General features: G+C 34.2%; 3 protein-coding genes across 12 annotated transcripts in view; 1 reads left to right on the forward strand and 2 right to left on the reverse strand.

The window, feature by feature from the left end:
- The window catches only part of LOC131946611 (ATP synthase membrane subunit K, mitochondrial), a 31,777-nt gene that overhangs the window by 2,332 nt on the left and 10,178 nt on the right, over positions 1-19,267 (reverse strand). Inside the window, exons 1-4 of one of the 10 annotated variants that reach the window (XR_009387726.1) lie at positions 14,503-14,649; positions 11,414-11,502; positions 3,393-3,510; positions 2,806-3,245 (exon numbers count right to left, since the gene is read on the reverse strand). Coding sequence is in view for 2 of the 10 variants with exons in the window: in XM_059307513.1 (XP_059163496.1) it covers positions 3,159-3,245; positions 3,393-3,510; positions 4,961-5,010 (255 nt within the window). In the remaining 8 variants the exon portion in view is untranslated. The other 9 variants (XR_009387725.1, XM_059307513.1, XR_009387727.1 and 6 more) reach the window with 9 other exon arrangements.
- On the forward strand, positions 14,757-16,353 carry LOC131946606 (uncharacterized). Its single transcript, XM_059307501.1, has 2 exons — positions 14,757-15,190; positions 15,366-16,353. Exons 1-2 carry the CDS (start codon positions 14,901-14,903, stop codon positions 16,282-16,284), a joined length of 1,209 nt encoding a protein of 402 aa, XP_059163484.1. The 5' UTR covers positions 14,757-14,900; the 3' UTR covers positions 16,285-16,353.
- LOC131946608 (uncharacterized) lies at positions 16,597-19,237 on the reverse strand. Its single transcript, XM_059307504.1, has 2 exons — positions 18,892-19,237; positions 16,597-17,867 (listed from the first exon to the last, which is right to left on the reverse strand). The coding sequence occupies exons 1-2, from the start codon at positions 19,058-19,060 to the stop codon at positions 17,317-17,319; spliced, it is 720 nt and encodes a 239-aa protein (XP_059163487.1). The 5' UTR covers positions 19,061-19,237; the 3' UTR covers positions 16,597-17,316.

Genomic DNA, 19,267 nt, shown 5'->3' on the forward strand with positions numbered 1-19,267 from the left:
AATATCAACAAAACTGAATTAAAGTTAAAAAGAAATAGAAAAACATTTATAGCTTACGACTTTGCTCGAGTCGTGAATAAACACTGGTTACGAATCGTGAAAGCAAACTGTATGTTTATGGATATCCAAAAGAAATGATTCTCAAATGTTATCATGGACGCTCAGTAGGGTGGAGCATTGGGGTGGGTGGCAGTTGGTGTGTGTGGGGGGGGGGGAGGTAAAGGATAACTTTGCATTTAAATCTATGGCTATGGGATGCCATACCCTAAAAAAAAAGGGTCACCAAGTTCAAGTACCCCGTTAATGGATCTCTGACTGGAGTCATTCAAAACAAGGTTTGTGTTTATAGAGCGTCCACGTATAACATTACCGGTCATGATCGCGATCTCACAAGAGAAAGTTCATGTCTATAATTAGGGAGTGACAGCCAGCTACACCTTATTTATGAGTTTCGCGATGGCATGCTCGGGCTGCTGTGAAAGTCGGTACTTTAGACGTGTGAGAAATCAGGACAACTTGACAATACAGCGAACTCGTCAGCTCAGGTCAAATGCGAGGCGACCGTACCCTACACAAATGGGAGGTATAGAATTACGGCCTGTCCCAGTTCAGGTGGGTGATAACTCACTAGCATCAACCGTGGCCTCAGTTATAACAATCCAAAACGTCGGCATTCGAACATTTAGTTTTTCCCAATTGAATTCAGCAAAAAAAATGTTAAAGTTTACAAACTAATTCAGATAACAATGACAGTGCTAAAGCGCGGGGCCCCTTCAAGCGCGGGGCCTAGGGCGACCGCCCCGTTCGCCACCCCCTAACGCCGGCTCTGGGGGCACCATGACGTAAACCTGCTAATGATAGAGAAAACATGTTACATCAAGCTGTATTTATGACAGACTATATCTGAGCACAGTTTAAACACACCAAAAAAACACAAACGAAAAACAAACAACACTCATTACAAACACAACTAAAATGCAAACATAAACGCATAGTGCTCACAGTCTAGCCCGTGGCGCCAAATCTGCGGACTTAGCATTCACGTTTTGCTAATTATATTATTCCAACTATAATTCTCTCTTGGATATTTTGCATTCACATTTTTTTTTAATTAGCGTGAGTTGAATTTATTTTTAAAATACCTCCCTTGGCAAAATTACAAAAAGTAAATACTGGAAGAAACTCAGGTGTCTTTTTATGCATTACCACACCACTTATCACATCGCCGTCGAACTTTGGGAAGTTGTGAATATACCTGGGGAGGTTTCTGCGGGGGAAAAAATTTCAAATTCGCAGGGGTGGCGCCCCGGGAGGGCGCGATTTGTTTTTTCTCTATATACGGTATATAAAAATAAAAGATTTTGGTTTGACAGCGCTCACCCTATAGCCATGAGACTTTAGGGAGTTGATTAGAACATTCTAGCGAAGTGCTCTGTAAAAAACATCATTTTTAATTTCGCAAGGGCGGCGCCACGGGAGGGTGCGATTTTTCTCTATATACGATATATAAAAATAATAAAAGTGAATTGCAGTGACACCGTTCATCCGATCGCCATCAAACTTTGGTGAGTTCATTAGAACACTCTCGGGAAGGGTTCTGTAAAACATTTTTAATTTCACAAGGGCGGCGCCACGGGAGGGTGCGATTTTTCTCTGTATACGGTATATAAAAATAAAAGTCGATTTTGGTTTGACATCGTTCATCCGATAGCCATGAGACTTTGGGGAGTTCATTATAACACTCTAGGGAAGGGTTCTGTAAAAAACAATTTTTAATTTCGCAAGGGCGGCGCCACGGGAGGGTGCGATTTTCCTCTATATACGGTATATAAAAATAATAAAAGTGAATTGCAGTGACACCATTATTACGATCGCAATAAAACTTTGGGAAGATGTTGAGAATATTCCTGGAAAGGTTTCTGCGCAAAAAATCGTTTTTAATTTCGCAAGGGCGGCGCCACAGGGGGGTGCGATTTTTTCTCTAGATACTGTAAGTAAAAATAAAAGTCGATTGCGGTTTCACAGCGTTCATCCGATCGTCATCAAACTTTGGGGAGTTTTTTGCAAATAAAAATTTACTCCCGAGGGAGCGCCAAATTGAAAGTTTGTCCCCGGGTGCCGGGAAGGGTCACTACGCCTCTGAGGGGAGTGTCATATTACAGGCTATAAATATCTAAGGTGTAGCCCAGTGTTAACCCAGCAGAGTACCTCAAGGAAACAAATTATTTTTCTTTAAAAAAAGTAAAAAGTAAAGTTTCCCTTTCAAACCTGATGGTCTATGGGGCAAGTGAAGTAGAGTTCACTTGTTTCTGTGACCTCAGCATATGAGGAGATAGTGTGGTCAGCACAATACCCAGCCGCCTTTACTTACCCTAACGTGAGTTAAGTACCCATCAGAGTTGGGTGGAGTCAGGGATGGTCTACTGACTAGAACCCGGATTCGAACTCGAGACTTACGGGTTAGCAGTCCAGCTCTCTACCGCTAGACCACTCCGTCTAACAAGTTAATGCTGCCATAACCGCCAACGTACAACAAGGCAAAAAATTAGAGACAATGCTAAGTGCCATCATTATAATGGAACAATGGGTTCCAAGCAACTGGAGATGACGGGGGAATCTACACAAATGATGAGAAGCAATATCAGAAATAGACAACTCACACCTTGACCCCACAAGGTAAGTACCAACACAATTATAATGAATGCATTTTTTTTTGCACCCTGTAGATTACTCAACAGATCTCTAATTTTTTTGTAGTAAATTAGATTTATTTTCTGCTAAAATTGATAATATAACTGATAGTATAGTAAAAAATAAATTTTTATTCCAAATGTAAAACTTGTTGAAATCAGTTTTTACTTTAAACACTGATTTTTAAAATAAGTGAAATCTGTTGTTTCTGAATTAAAGTGAGGTAAAATTAATGTGAAATCAGTTACAGGGAGGGGCGATAGTGCCATATGTATTTCTATGTTGTGCTTTAACTATAATTATAATCATGTAACTTGTTTTCAATAAATTTATGTGGTATTAGTATAATAATTGAATTATAAAATACATTTTAAAAGTTGTATTTCAAATTTTTATTACCATTTTTTAATGCTCATACAATATTATTTTGCTCACAGTAACTAAAACTAGAATTTGTTGTGAAGAAACTAGTGATCTGTCAATTGAGGTTTCTTCTTCAGTAACTTGTACAGTATAAAGCCTCCAAATAATGACCCATATGTTGCTGCAACCCACTGCAAAATGAAAGAAAACTACAAATATGTTTGTTGCAGCAAAAATTTAGTTTCAAAAGAGAAGTGAATATGAATATCAGTAAAAATGTAGCTATTTTATATTTATGAATATTAATCTGGAATCTAAACCTAAGACGTGAATCTCACATTGAATCTCCCTCTCAATGTGTAGCTATTGAAATGCTTCTGCCATCCTTTAAGATTAAGTTCTGATTCAGGCACAAAGTCCCCAGCCATTTTGAAAATAAAATTGTATTTGTTGATCCTGAAAACAAATAATGTGTTTCAAAACAAAAAACAATATAAATACATTACCCTTTTCCATAAACATTTTAAAATACTGGTTACATTAGCACTTAAAAATGGGTGTTACGAAAATCAATAATGGCTATTAAAGTAAACAAGTTAATAAAAAGTCTAGTGAAAATTTAAGCGCAATTTCCTTATGTTTGACACATCCCTTTCCCTATAGATCTATATCTTTATATTGCTATATAGTACTGTAGTGTATTATGTATAATGTAATTCTAAAAAAAATGTTGTGACAGAACGAAAGGATATTTTTGAAAACTTTCTTCGGCAATATTGTTCTAAATCAGGGGTCTCCAAACTTTTCAGTCCGAGGGCCGCATTAACTATGAAATATCAGTTCGGGGGCCAGAGTTTCTTTAAGACATCTATGGGGAGGGCCCCCCCCCTCCAGAAGAACGTCTACCCCCCCCCCCCCCCCCACCGAAATATAATTTATATAGAAATATTTGCAAATTTCAAGTGTCCACCCCCCTCCCCTAAGATACTAGATTTCTCTCTCATGCCGTTTTAGGTTCAGAAAATTTAAATGACTGCAGCAGAGGCCAATTTCTATACCCCCTCTAATGAACACAAAAAGTTGAGGTGGAACAACTGTCCAGCGACTCATCCATTGCAATTGAAAAATAGCGAATTTGCTTGCATATTTCGCTATTTGAGTCACGATGTTTTCACTAATGTCTGCAACACGGCGGGCAATGGTATTTGCACCCAAAGCTACATTTTCAAATTGTTTTGAATTTTCTGTGCAAAGTTCCTCAGTCACCTCTAACAACATTTATTCAGTGGACAAAAAGATCGCCGCGGGCCGGATGAAATGACCTCGCGGGCCGCAGTTTGGAGACCCCTGTTCTAAATTATGGCAGGAATCGATTGGTAAATGTTTCAAGTCGCTAAGTGGTCTGGTTGCCGAGATATGGGCCATAAACTGCGTTTTTTAGAGGTTTTTTGGCTTTTCCGGGAAATCCAGGAAGGAATTCCGGGAATTTTTTTGGCCCACAATCATCCTCGGAACTTGCTTAACATATTTGCTTTTGGAACTAGTCCTCGATATTGCTTCGTTGAGGATGAGATACGACTTAAAGCTGAGGACACACATCCATCCATCCTTGACGAGTTAATAATCGCAATAGTCCAGTATGGAAATAGCGCTAAAAAAAATGTTACTTTTCATAATTATTTTTAATGGAAGCAAGCGAGAAAGTATTTGAGAGGCCCATTAATTAATTTAAAAATCATGCACGGTGTAGTTCAAATTAATATCGTTATAAAAATCCTGTCTGCGTAGTTATAAAATCCTGTCTGTCTGGGTTTTTTTGCACTTTACTAGAGATCGGATGTATTTTAATATTTTCGGTAACAAAGTAAAAATAAAAAAAACAAAACAAAAACAATTTGGTTTTCACGTGTAATGGCGACATAAACAATGGCATCCTGCTATTCGATAGGCTGCCATAAATATTTTGTACACATTGTAAGCGAAAAAAAAAGGAAAACTAGGTCATGGTGTTTATTTGCATTGTTATTTTAAAAAAGTTCTGTAAATAAATAGTTATTTCAATCACAGAGTTCCTGTACAGCTAATCAATATTTGTCTTACGAAAGTGAAACATCCGGTTATAACTTAGGCTTGATGAAAATAAATAGAAATGTAGCCTTAAACTAAAAACATTATCTTCAAGTTCTCTGGATTTGCAACTTTTATACCATTGATTCTAAAAAAATAAAATTTCTGAATTAATTTTAGGCTTTAGTTGTTTTTTTTATTATTTTTACGGTTTGCTAAATCTAAAAAGAAGCATGTTTTTTACTTTCTCGTATATACAAAGTTTTACACGTCACTGATACGGAAAAACATAATTTTGCAACCTTGTCCGTATGTGTGAGTGTATGTGTGTCTGATAACTTGAGTACCGTTACAGCTAGGTTGATGAAATTTCATATATAAGTATTTCATCAAAATCGTAGATCCTTATATACTTTTGAGCTATTTCCGATAACCGGAAGTGGTACTTTTTTTACTTTCAATTTTTCAAAAGCCTATAACTTGAGTACTATTTCAGATAGATAAATGAAATTTCACATGTCAGTAGAAGATCTATTTCTCAACCTTCTGTCAAATTTTGAGTAATTTCCGTTGACAGGAAGTACTAATTTACGCTATTTCCGATTACTCAAAAAACTAATGTAAATTTATAAAGTACTAATAATATTCTGCACTATTCTGCACATTTTATTTGGCGTTCGCTGGTGTGCAATTCTTTTTTCTACGAGATTTTATTCTATTTTAAAAAGTTTAAGTATTTAAAATGGATTAAAATTCATGTCTATATCCAGAGTTCCCATCTCCTGTTTTTTTATATTAGAATATTCGAGAAAGTTTCGGGGAGATCACTCCCGGTTCAACAACATTATGGAAGGATTCTCGTAAACTCGCTCGCCTCCATTAAATTTACATATTTCGCAAGTTTGGGCATCTAATTTTTTCAGTTAAATGTAGCCTATTGTTTTTAGGTATGTGAATTTGGCAGAATCTAGGTCTAGTTAGACTACTATATAAAACAAAGTAAATAATCAAATAAAGTTTGGTATGGGATATTTATGAGATTTTACAAAACGTCATAGATAATAACATTTGCCATGTTTCCTGAGAAAGACATGATCACTATAAATATATATATATATATATATATATATATATATATATATATATATATATATATATATATATATATATATATATATAAAGTCCGAGGATAGCCAGGGCAAATTGCACCCTACCGGCATACACGCGTAATTCATAATATAATAACTATAACGACTTCTCATCCATATTCTATCACACTCTTTAACACAAACTTATGTGCCCTAGCTCAAGGAATAGCCCTGGGCTCCAAAATTGCAACCTTATTCAGTGTTGTAAAAGACAATAACGCGCCATCCTCTATTGTCTATAGCATCAACAAACGTAGGTGCCATTACCCTAAGGCCAAAACAAACCCTCCAGGGGCGCCAGGAGATACGCCTGATTCAAAATAGTCAAAGATCATTTTTGCTCATAGTGTCTTTGTTAGTACATGGCCTTTTTTTTTCAAAATGAACGTAGAGGTCATAGTGCTCGCAGGCGAGCCCGGGGCACTTGTCGTCACGCAATAGAAATGGTGCTAGTGGCTGCGCCTGTTTTAACGTTGAATATAGTAGTTCACCTTACCTGCTGGTAAGGACGCCTGATTAACAAATAGCAAGTGCTTAAATAGTTGCTCAGGAACTCTGGCCGCCAAACCGTGTGTTAACTAAAATTGCAACCCCCATAATAAAATTGTAATTTTTTTCTCTGCAGAAACCCTGTAGATTATTCTCATCAACTCCCCAAAGCTTCAAGGCACTCAAAAAAGGTGTCGAACCGCATCCAACTTTTATGTTTTATGTACCACATATAAGACACGTCACGTAACCCTGTTCGATACTGAGCCTTAATATCAAATGTGGTATGATTATCTCAAACAGTTCAAAAGTTATAGGCAAAGTTATAAACAGATAAGTGAAAATCGGTTTGGGACTGGGAGCTCAGGAATTGGAAGAAATTAGGCCAGGCAGGCTGATAGTAAAAATTGGTGAATGGACATGTTTTCTTAATATTTTATATTGATATTATTTGGCCCCAGAGTGTTTCTAAAAGCTTACATTTTAAATGGAAGGGTGTATGTTTTTTTCACAAATAAGTATAGAAGTAAACTAAAAACTGGTACAATTTTGTTAACTTAAACATTATAATTTTAGACCTTGAGATGTAAAGAGTACATTTTTTTAAAATGGAGAGTGAATGTGAATCAGCACCATATCGTTTTAATGAATGGCAACCAGGGATTTCGCTATTGTAAAATTTAATCATCTTCCTTACTGAAATGCCTAGTGAATAGGCAGTTTTTAATTATTTAAGTCATCTTGAAGAAAATCTTAGGCGACACGCTACCCTACTGTTATTAAAATGTATCAATGTTTTTCTAGGCATAAGCGAAATTTGACATTCATCTGTTTAATATGTTTTAGCAATGTGCTTGTATTTAATATTTTCTCTGTGCCAACTATACAAAAAATTTAAGTCGTTATATAAATAAAACCTACTCCAATGTTTATAATAAGACACTGATGCAGGTAAAAAGAATGACTGACTGACTGACACACTACTTGGCCGCTTATATTATAGATTATTAGGCCTATAGGGCTTGTAAGTAGGTCACCAACTTCTTATCATACTAGCCAGCTAGTATTTTTCAAACCAATTGTGAATATGTTTATTAAATCTGTAAAAAAGAAATAAAAGTTACTCACGCTAATGTTAAGTTATTTAAAATCGTAAACACTGATAATGATAATTTGAGAATTCACCTGACCCTGGCTAACGAGATTTCAAATTTTAAGTATTAGTAAGAGAAGCAGTCGGACAGCATGAAAGACAATATAATGCTCCAACTTTAAATGAAGTCGCGATTGTCATAGATGGTGAAGAGTTCAACTTGTGTGATATTATTCTTCATCGCAGAAATGGTAATGTTCAGCGAGTCTGTGAAACGCATCGGTCTTATGATGCTTTACAATACCCCATAATATTTTGGCAAGGGGAAAATGGGTATCATTTCAATATCAAAATGATAAATCCAGAAACAAATGAGATAAATAGAAAAGTTAGTGCTATGAAGTACTATGCTTATTGATGAGGCGCTGCTTTGTATCGAGGATACAAAGGATTGGTGCAATTATGATCGTGATTTGCAACATGAAAACGACTTCTACGTCCATGATTTGGGTGCATTTGTTGAAAGGAATCTACCAAAATTGGTCCCAGAACAACATATTGTGACACAATCATGCAAGCAGTTACAAATCAAAGCGGAGGATTGTACTTTATAGATGCACCTGAAGGTACAGGCAAAACTTTTCTTATTTCAATCATTTTGGCAGCGATAAGATCAAGAAATAAAATTGCCTAGGCAATTGCATCATCTGGAATTGCAGCAACACTTTTGGATGGTGGTCAAACAGCACATTCAGCCCTAAAATTACCGTTGAATTTGCATTCCATCGAGACGCCAACATGCAATATCACCAAACTTCTGGAATGGGCAAAGTTCTCCAAACATGTGAGCTGATCATATTGGACGAATGCATGATGGCGCACAAAAAAAGCATTGGATGCGCTTGACCGCACACTTCAAGATTTAAGGGACAATGGACAGCCCTTTGGTGGAGCACTCATTTTATTGTCTGGTGATTTTAGACAAACTCTGCCAGTTATACCACGTTCAACACCGGCTGATGAGCTTAATGCATGTCTCAAATCATCTGTTCTATGGTGACATGATAAGAAAATAACCTTGAAAACTAACATACATGTTCAACATCAATATGATGCATCTGCCGAACATTTCGCTAAACAATTGCTGGATATTGGGAATGGAAAGACGGCAGTTGACAGATCGTCACAATATATCACCTTGCCAGAAAACATTTGCACCAAAACATCAAGTCAAGACGACTTAATTGAAAAGGTTTTCACAAATATCTCACAGAAGTTTGAAGACCATCAGTAGCTTAGTGAACGTGCCATAATAGCTGCTACAAACAGCTATGTCAACGCCATTAATTTCACCATTCAAAAGAGAATACCAGGATAAGAGACAACGTACAAGACAATCAACACTGTGATAAATCAAGACGAAGTTGTTAGTTACCTTACAGAATTCTTAAATTCATTGGATTTACCAGGTATGCCACAGCATATATTAAGTCTGAAACATGGTGCGCATATCATTCTCCTTAGAAATATAAATCAAATCCGCCACGACTGTGCAATGGTACAAGACTTGAAGTAAAAAAAAATGATGCACAATATCATTGAAGCAACTATTTTGACTGGAAAATTCAAGGGTGAACAAGTTTTGTTGCCACGAATTCCAATGATACCAACAGACATGCTTACAATTTCCCGTACGCCTTGCTTTGCCAAGACTATAAACAAAGGGCAAGGTCAATATGTGGTTTAAACTTGCAATTATATTTATATGTTGATTGCTTACGTGTAGGAAAATCTTCAGATTTATACGTATACGTGCCAGAAGGCAAAACAAAAAACATCGTTTATCCACAGGCGCTCAAATAAACTCATTGAATTAAAACGAGGCACTAAATGTTTTCATTATTAAAAAAGATTATTGTTCATTGTAATGTGAATGTTAATCATATTTGTATACTAAAATTGTCAATATATTTCAATAAAGTACACTGAATGTTCATATTAAAATGCTATATATGCTTCAATTAATATGTGAGACGAATGTCAAACATATTTCCATATTACAATAATAAATATGTTATAGTAAGAATGTACATTGAATGTTTTAACATTTTTCCATATAAAATTGATTTATACATTTTTGAAAATGTAAATTGAACGTAATAATACTTCCTTTTTAAAATGATTGATAAGTTTCAAATAAAAATGTAAATTTAATGTCATCATAACTTTCGTAATGTCTTTATTTATTTTTTTAAACTTTAAGACCGCAGTAACACGTGGCACACGAAAGCTGGTAAAAAAATAAAAACTTAAGCCTAAAATTAATTCAGAAATTTAATATTTTTAGAATCAATGCTATAAAAGTTGCAAATCCAGAGAACTTGAAAATAATTTGTTGAGGTTAAGGCTACATTTCTATTTATTTTTATCAAGCCTAAGTTATAACTGGAATTTTCACTTTTGTAAGACAAATATTGATTGGCTGTACAGGAACCGTGATCGATATTTATTTGTTTACAAAACTTTGCAGATAAAGTTTTTAAATAACAATGCACATTTAAACCCCAAGGCCTAGTTTTTCTTTTTTTTTCGCTTACAATGTGTACAATAAAATTTATGGAAGCCTATCAAATAGCAGGATGCCATTGTTTATGTCGCCATTACACATGAAAACCAAATTGTTTTTGCTTTTTTTTTAAATTTTTATTTAGTTACCAAAAATATTAAAAACATCAAATACATCCAATCTTTAGTTAAGTCCGAAATAAACCATACAGACAGGATTTTATAACCACATTAATTGTAACTTCGCCGAGCAGGATTTTAAAATTAATTGATGGGCCTCTCGAATACTTTCTCACTCGCGTCCGTTACATTATAATGACATTTATTTAATTAAACTTTCTCTAGCCAAATTGTCAGAAAATAACTTCTAAGGCTCCACCCAAAATTAAAATAACTAAAATAATTGTTTAGATATAAAAGGATGAAACTATTTTGTTTCCAACATTAAACTTATGTAATCTGTTCATGATCTAACTGCATTATGTTTTCAATTAAACTATTACTAAAATTAAAATAGCATTGTATACTAGTAAGAATAAATTACTTAAAAAGAATATAATACAGTAAATTACTAATTTAGGTCAGTTATTGTTGAGTTGTCTAGACTTATTTATTTGCCTTAGGTCCTACATATAGATAGTATAGTAAAAAATGTTTTGTAAATAATTGTCTACTTAACTTGATAAGAAAATAAACCGGGAGTGACCTCCCCTAAACTTTCTCGAATATTCACTATGGGGGATGGCAACTCGGGACATAAACAATATTTTAAATCCACTTTTAATTACTTAAACTTTTTATAATAGAATAGAATCTTGTAGAAAAAAAGGATTGCACACTAACTGAACGCGAAATAAATGTGCACAATAGTGCCGAATAATATTAGTACTTTACATGCGTATTTTTGAGAAATCGGAAATAGCGTAAATTACTAATTCTGGTTGACGGAAATTACTCAAAATTTAATAGAAGGTAGAGAATTAGATCTTTTACGTACATGTGAAATTTCATTTATCTATCTGAAATAGTACTCAAGTTATCGGCTTTTGAAAAATTCAAAGTAGAAAAAGTTCCACTTCCAGTTAGCTGAAATTGCCTAAAACTTTTCAGTAATAAATAAAGGCTAGCGATGTTTTCAAAATATTAGACATTTTGGTAATCTATCGTTTTCGGTACGTAAAATCGCCTGCGACTAGTAATGTGAAAAACAGGTGACTCCTTAAATTTTAATAATCATTTCACATTTTGAGGAGGATTTATATTTTGAAAAATACAAAAATGTTTCCTTGTTTCATTATGTACCTGTTTTTAAACTATTGAATTAAAACTTTTCAGTAATAAATGAAGACTAGCGATGTTTCCAACAGATGCAACCATGCTCATTTACTATAGCAGCCATCTTGTTTATTTTTTAAATTGTAAACTTATAGCGCAAGATTCAGGGAAGCCACTCTAATTTACAAATGGCTGCTGTTTATATAGCAAATCCTGCTGTTTAAAAGTTAATCTATTGCCTGTATCAGTGGTCCCCAACCTTTTTCCAGTGGCGACCCCCTTTTATAAAAAGTAAGTGACCCGCGACCCCCATAGAATTAAAAAGCCGAAATTAGTATGGAAATTAATAAGCACTAAAATAAGAATTTCTAGTAGACTTTCAATATGAACTACTCTTGATAACTATTTTAATAGCATGAGTAAAATAGCATAATATTCACTAAACCTTCGTGGTTAAGTTTTTAATTTTACGTTTAGGTATGAATGGTGAACACTACACCAAAATTGTGTCTGCAGTTTTTCATCTTACTCGGAATCATTCTGCAAATCAAAGAATTCATCTTGTAATTCATCGGGAATGCTGGCAACATCAAGGGAAGAAGAGAATGCAGTCCGTTTTCAAAAATTCAAGATGCCCAGAAATCGCTTCTTTCAAAATTTTAATTATCTCACAACCAGATTCATCTACCACACCGCAGAGTTTCTCAAATTTACAATATTTCCATGATTTATTTTCTTTACCAATTTTGCAGCGTTGATAAAAATGCCCCGAGATTATCATGGAAAGTTATAATATTCGTTCATTTTCCCTGAAGCTTCAGGTTAAGCTTATCTTGATGTTCGAACACATCTGCTAGGTATGATACTCTCTCCAACCACTCTGTCGTTTTAAGTATACCAAAAAGTCTTGTTTCCTTTGCACTTCCAAGAACAATTTGATTTCAGATTTCAATTCAAAAACACAATTTACAACATTTTGTTTGACAGCCAGCGTACTGTAGAAGAGCAGAACCTCGTGATCTATATTAATGTTTTTGCTCAGTTCTTTGAAGGCTCCAGATTTTATTTAATTTAAGATTTATACTAGCAATGGACTCTTGATGTCGATTGGTTAGGGCAGTGGTTAGGGAGCTAAATCTTTTCTGTTTTCTGGAAGCCCGATTTTTAGCTAAACATAGATGGCGCACCATCCGTACAAACCCCCACAGCCGTTCTAACCCATTTTAATCATACAGTTTCAAAAAAGGTATTTATTTTCTCCATGCTATCTTCACAAAAGAGCAACTCTTCTTTGCTATCATACGCATGAATATAGACACAGACCAGCAACTGCGAACACAAACTCACATCTGTTGATTTATCAACTTGAAAAGCAAACAATGGTGAAAGCTTAATTTCGATAAAAATGTGTTGTTTAGCATTTACGTACATGCAGCGTTTGATGAGATTTTCTCCTACTTTTTTTTTTTTTGCTTGGCATTTTCTATCCCGACTTCATTTGATGCTTGCACTAATGTTGGTGAAAACTTCATGTTTGATCAAGTCTCTGGCGTTTGCAACTAGCTTCTTACAGACGAAAGAACTCCATATTTTTTTTATGTGTTCCGAATGACTCGTCTCAGATGGCGTTTTAGTTTTGAAGATTTCATAGATTCGTGACTGAGAACAACTTTGTACAGTGCGCTTTGTTTCTTCTCTATTACATTTCCAGTGATGTTAATGAAGCCGAATTTCAAAAATTCTTCTAAATATTTAGGTTTTGTTTCAAATTACTAAGGTTTAGTATACCAGTTGGCGACCCCCCAAAAAGACCTTCGTGACCCCCTGGTTGGGAACCCAAGGCCTATATTGATATATTTAGGGCAGATGCTAGCCGGAATAAGATACGCATGCGCAATGGAGAGAAACTACCACTTGCCATCGCGGCGATGTTTTCGATGGTACTGCGCATGCATGTGTTTACAACCGCAGAACCCTAACACCAACCCTATCCCTAACCCTCATTCTAGCCCTAACCCTAGGTCATAGTGCATGCGCAGAGCTATCTTTTGCCGACTAAGTGGAGACGTTGGGGAGAAAAATCTTCTTCCGAGTAGTCACTTTGTATATTTAGGGCCTACCCATTGATTTAGGTTTATTATTCATTTATCTATAATATTTGACACAAATATATCACAATATACTTCTATTAAAGCCTTGACAATGAGGTAACATTTTCGTACATTACTAGCCGCGGGCAATTTTACGTACCTAAAACGATAGATTACCGACATTTTGTATCAAAAGACTGCTAAAAGGAAATAAATACTACATTTAGGCCCCACTTACTTAACTTAATGATATAATTGTTTTTGTGTTTCGGTTGTGTTTATATAATAAAATACCAGGTGAACGTGAAGAGGGGAATAAAATACGCTAAATTATGGAGTTTTACCCATTGCCCATTACTCTAGCTTCATTAAACTTAAACTAAGGTTTTACCAGAAAATCTACCCATTACTAGACTAGTACTAGATTCTAGAATCTAGATCTACTAGATTTATAATTATATTTATATCTTCTAGACTAGATATTAGATAATACTAGATCTAGATATAGCTCTAAGATTCTAGATCTAGAATCTCTCTAGAATCTTAATCTAGATTCTAGACTAGATCTAGCCTCAGCCGATTTTTTTACTACGCATGATCTTAGGCCTAGCAATGATCTAGAAGTAGAATCTAGATCTAGATCTAGATCTAGATCTCTAGATCTAGACTCTAGAACTAGAGTCTAGATTTTTTTCTAAGTAAAAACGACAGATTTGATTACCGAATTAATAGATATCAAATATAATCTATCTTAATCTACTTGACCTGTCTGCCTATCTAGATTAATTAATTAATCTAAGAACTTTTAACTAATTCCTATTCACACTTAATCTACATCTAAATTCTAGAATCTAGATATGAATGGATTTCTGACCTTGTGATGATAAGTTAAGCGAAGGCTGTTGTTACAAAGCGGAAGTCTGTTCATAGGCCGACTGGCTCAGTTGATCTGAATCTTTTAGGTTAGGCTGCGGATACACTATACGTCGGCAGACCGAATTTTTTCATCTGACGTCAGGTGTTGTCCAATCTGCCGAAGAGGGGTGCGCCCCGGCGGTTACACTGTAGCCCGCCAGAACGTATGTCTGACTACCGGCAGGCATTGTTTTCAAAACAAAAATGGACGACCAAATGAAGATTCATCTTTTAGCAGAAAACATGCTTCTCAAGATTTTATTACTAAACGAAAAGGAATGGGTTAATCCTATATTTGCTGAAAGAGAAAAATGTGGCGAATTTCACACTTTGTTTCCAAAACTGCTGGAGCAGCCCCAGAAATTCTACGAGTACTTTAGAATGAACAGGGACACTTTTGAGTACATACTCAACAATATTAGGCCGTACATAGAAAAACAGAGTAGCTTCAGGAAATGCATTTCTCCAGAGGAACGCCTGGCGGTGACATTGAGGCAAGTGTCTGTAGTACTGTTAATACACTAAATACCATAGTTAACAGATGTGTTCTATACATTAAAAAAGCAATAACTAAGCTTTAAATTAGGTTGGAATGTCCTAGTAGTGGGGAGTAGATCAATACAGTCATTACCTGCTTTTAGTGTTTAATTTGATTAATTTCTTTTCCAGATACCTATCAACTGGATTAGCCTTCAGATCTTTGGCCTTTTCATATCGAATCGCCCACTCAACTATTGCCAAGATTATTTATGAGACCTGTGATGCTATATGGAACTGCTTCACTGAAAAGCATATGCCAGTACCAACAGCAGTAATGCTTGAGCAATGTGCCAAGGACTATGAAGATTTATGGAATTTCCCAAACTGTGTTGGTTCCATTGATGGGAAGCATGTTCGAATTAAATGTCCTAAATTATCAGGTTCAAAATACTTTAATTATAAAACTTTTCACTCACTCATCCTTCAAGGATTGGTAGATGCTAGATATAAATTTTTAAGTGTAGACTTTGGAGCATATGGAAGGCAAAGTGACAGTGGTGTTTTTATAGAGTCAAATCTCTATAAACAGATAGAAATGGGTTTGTTTCCTTTCCCCCAAGCAAGACAATTACCTGGGACCACTTTTAATCTTCCTTATGTTATACTAGGAGATCAAGGATATCCTTTAAAGGATTACCTAATGCGCCCCTACAGCTCAGGTCCAGCAACAGTTCCACATGATGTTGAAGTTTACAATTATAGGCATAGTAGAGCCAGACGTACAGTAGAATGTGCATTTGGAATACTAGTTGCTAAATGGAGATGTCTAAAGACAGAGTTACAAGTTGATCCAAAACACATAGACAAACTAGTCACTGCTGTTTGCTTGTTGCACAATATCATTATAGATAAAGAGGGAATTAATGAAACTATGATGCATAATATAAATTTGGAGATTGTTACCAGTGCAGCAGAGTGTGTTAAATCAAAACGCTATAACAGAGCTGGTAGAGAAGCTTACAATATTAGAGATCAGTTCAAAGCATATTTCAATGCTGAAGGAGCTGTACACTTCCAATATGATAAACTAAATACTTACACTATCTAAGATATTATAAAACAATTTTAAGTTTTGATGCCACTGGTATTTAATTGAAATAAACTTCTTTGGTTGTTATGCTACTGTTGTTTATATTTTATTTATATTTGGCATACATAAAAATATAGAGACCATTGGTCAAGTTACCATATATATATATATATTCTTGCTTGTCAGACCTTCTAGCTAGCATTGAATTCTTATTAGGTAACATCCTTCAACACACCTTTCAATTCATCAATTTACCATTAAAAGAAAATAAGTTTAAGACTGCATTTGAAGATGTCTTAAATAAAATAAAAAGAAATTTATTAACACATTTAATTTTTATACAGCCATAACAAAAAATCAAGTAATTAATTTAATAAGCTTTAATAATTAATGAAACAATACATGATTTCAGACCCGTATTATTTATCAAAATAACAAATAGGGTCTTAAACTTCTGATGGATTATATGTACCCACAAATTTATTACTTTTGAATGAAACTATTATTTTTACCATGAGGATAAAAATTAGTAGAGTTAAGAATACAGTATGATGAGAACATAGTTAAATCTATAGCAATTATTAATTAGTTAGTAGTCTACAGGTACTACTATTAGATAATAATTTACATTGACTACATGGTTAAGGCTACAAGTAATAGTTAAAAGAACATCAGCCTTACTACAAGCTAGTAGTGAAAAACTGGATATCAGTAGAATCACAAATTCACCATAAACAAACTTGAAAGTAATGATTTCAAAGTGATAAATAATAGCAAAAACAAGTCAATGAATAAAAATAAATAATACAGTTTCTAGCAATACCCGTATAACAAAATCACAAGATCAAATGTACTGTTTTGAAACAACACTGATGATTCAGTTGAAATAAAACAAATTAGTAGCATTATTGCATACTTGAAATACTTTTATATAATTAGACTCAATAACCAATAACATGTTTGTAATTTCAAATAATTAACATTAGTCAAGAATAAAGAAGACTATGTAATAACAGATAACATACAAAGTTCTTAATCATTACACATTGCTCATTCACAGTCTGCATCATCAATTGTGTCAAAAATAACTTGTTGTATCTTCATCCTTGTTAACAAGCTCACTCTTTTAGGCATATCTTCAAAATATGGTAATAAACTCATCAGGAAATGGTAGTTATCATCATTCTTGATCTCCTGTTTGTCATTAATCTTTTCAATTTGTTCTAATTTCTTTTTCTCTAATGTTATCAACTGATTAATGGCGTCAGCTTTGTCTGCCTTTCTTTTGCATTGTAGCTTTGGTTTTTCAATTGGCAGAACTATTTCTGGATCTCGCACAGCAGCTTCGTCCAGTGAGTCCGAATTGTTGAAATTTATTTCAGCCACAATAGTTTCACTAAATTCAGAACTTGATGTATATGGAAAACTGCTTAGCATTGGTCTAGAAACAAAAACATCATTTAAAAATGCTAATTGATTTATGTATTTCCATGGTACTTTAGTGTTAGCTGCTGCACTTCCAGTTACTTTTTTTATGTTCTTTGTGTGCTCTTTCCTAAAGGTGTCTCGTAAATTTTGCCATTTGGCTTTTGCTTGTGACACTGAAATATACAAACAAAACAATTTAGATTATATGCTTTTAACTTCCATTTAATATATTTATTTCTGAATTCAGACACCATTCTTTCTACAGGCTGATAATTAAATGTTTACATAAGCTAATGGCTAATTTAATAATTAAATAAAACAGTCATCTTTGATATTTAATATTTAGTAGCTATGCTAATCAGTAAAAATTAAAATGTTCAACTATAGACTATAGTAGTTAAATAGTTAACTAATAAATAGCTAGATCTATATTCTACATTTAGGCCTACTAGACCTATAGATAGATTCTACTTAATTTAATTTTAATTCTACTACTTATTACTAGTTTACTAGTAATTTGCTACTTGATTATTAGTAATTTAATTAAATCAATTACATTAGTCTCTTCTCTACTAAATAGTAAATAATCATTCATTAGTGATCACTGATTAGTCAATGACAGAGTAGGCAACATGTTACATCAGTTACATTTAGTTAGTTTAGTTAAGTATTAAGTTCAGTTAAGTTAGTAGAGTAGATAGATAGCTATCAAGACTTTTCTACTAGACTACCTTGTTTAAATGTAAATAATAATACTTAATTAGTATTACTAGTATTAGTCTAAAGTCTAATACTAATTAACTATTAAATATTAGATTTAGATTCAAAAGTAGTGGTAAAATTGAGTTGAGTAGAAGAATCAATCACTAGATCTAGACTAGATCTTTTAGTACTAGACCTAGATCTAGATCTACTAGTAACTAGATTCTAGATCTAAAATCTAGATCTAAATCTAGTAGATCTAGATTCTAGATTAGATCTAGAATCTAGTAAAAGTGGGGCTAAGCCGCTAAAGTCTAAAGCTAGTCTACTAAAAGTCTAAACTAAAGTAAGCAAGAATCTAGATCTAGTAATTCTAGTAGTTAAGCAGTTAAGTTAGTTAAGTATTAGTATAGAAATTTAGAATAGAATATAGAATCTAGATCTAGATCTAGATCTAGAATCACATCACAACAATGACTTAATTTGTTACTTAACTTGTACATCCGAGTTCATCAGCTATTTCAGACCATAATTTTTTTGAGATGTCTCTATTGTGGTAGCATGGGTTCGATGTATCCCATAGTGGCGTTCTCTCTTGAACTAGTAAAATAAGCTTCTCCGTGTCAAGTACCACAACAACGTTATTTGTACTGAAGCCCTCCATTTTCTTTTTTGTTTATCCCTGCCAGATAAATTTTCATCAGAATGTGTTTTCCGTCAGAACAGAAACAAAATTTTAAGTTCATCATCAGGTGCCTGAAGACTCGGACGATGAGTTCGGATCTAGTGTAACCAACAGTACTGGATTATACTTTTTGTTTGCTTTCCAGTTGTTCGGCCTTGTTGCCAGAAACAGAAATTCGGTCTGCCG

Source organism: Physella acuta, unplaced genomic scaffold (genome assembly GCF_028476545.2).
Source record: "Physella acuta isolate Inbredline_101_S28 unplaced genomic scaffold, ASM2847654v3 ptg000565l, whole genome shotgun sequence".
Taxonomy (NCBI): domain Eukaryota; kingdom Metazoa; phylum Mollusca; class Gastropoda; family Physidae; genus Physella; species Physella acuta.

What these genes read in the sequence shown, in the direction of transcription:
- LOC131946606 (XM_059307501.1), top strand. Translation starts at nt 14,901, where the DNA reads ATGGACGACCAAATGAAGATTCATCTTTTAGCAGAAAACATGCTTCTC. An exon ending in CGCCTGGCGGTGACATTGAG is followed by an intron (nt 15,191 to 15,365) that starts GCAAGTGTCTGT and finishes TTTCTTTTCCAG; the next exon opens with ATACCTATCAACTGGATTAG.
- LOC131946608 (XM_059307504.1), bottom strand. Translation starts at nt 19,060, where the DNA reads ATGGAGGGCTTCAGTACAAATAACGTTGTTGTGGTACTTGACACGGAG. An exon ending in TGATGAACTCGGATGTACAA is followed by an intron (nt 17,868 to 18,891) that starts GTTAAGTAACAA and finishes TGTATATTTCAG; the next exon opens with TGTCACAAGCAAAAGCCAAA.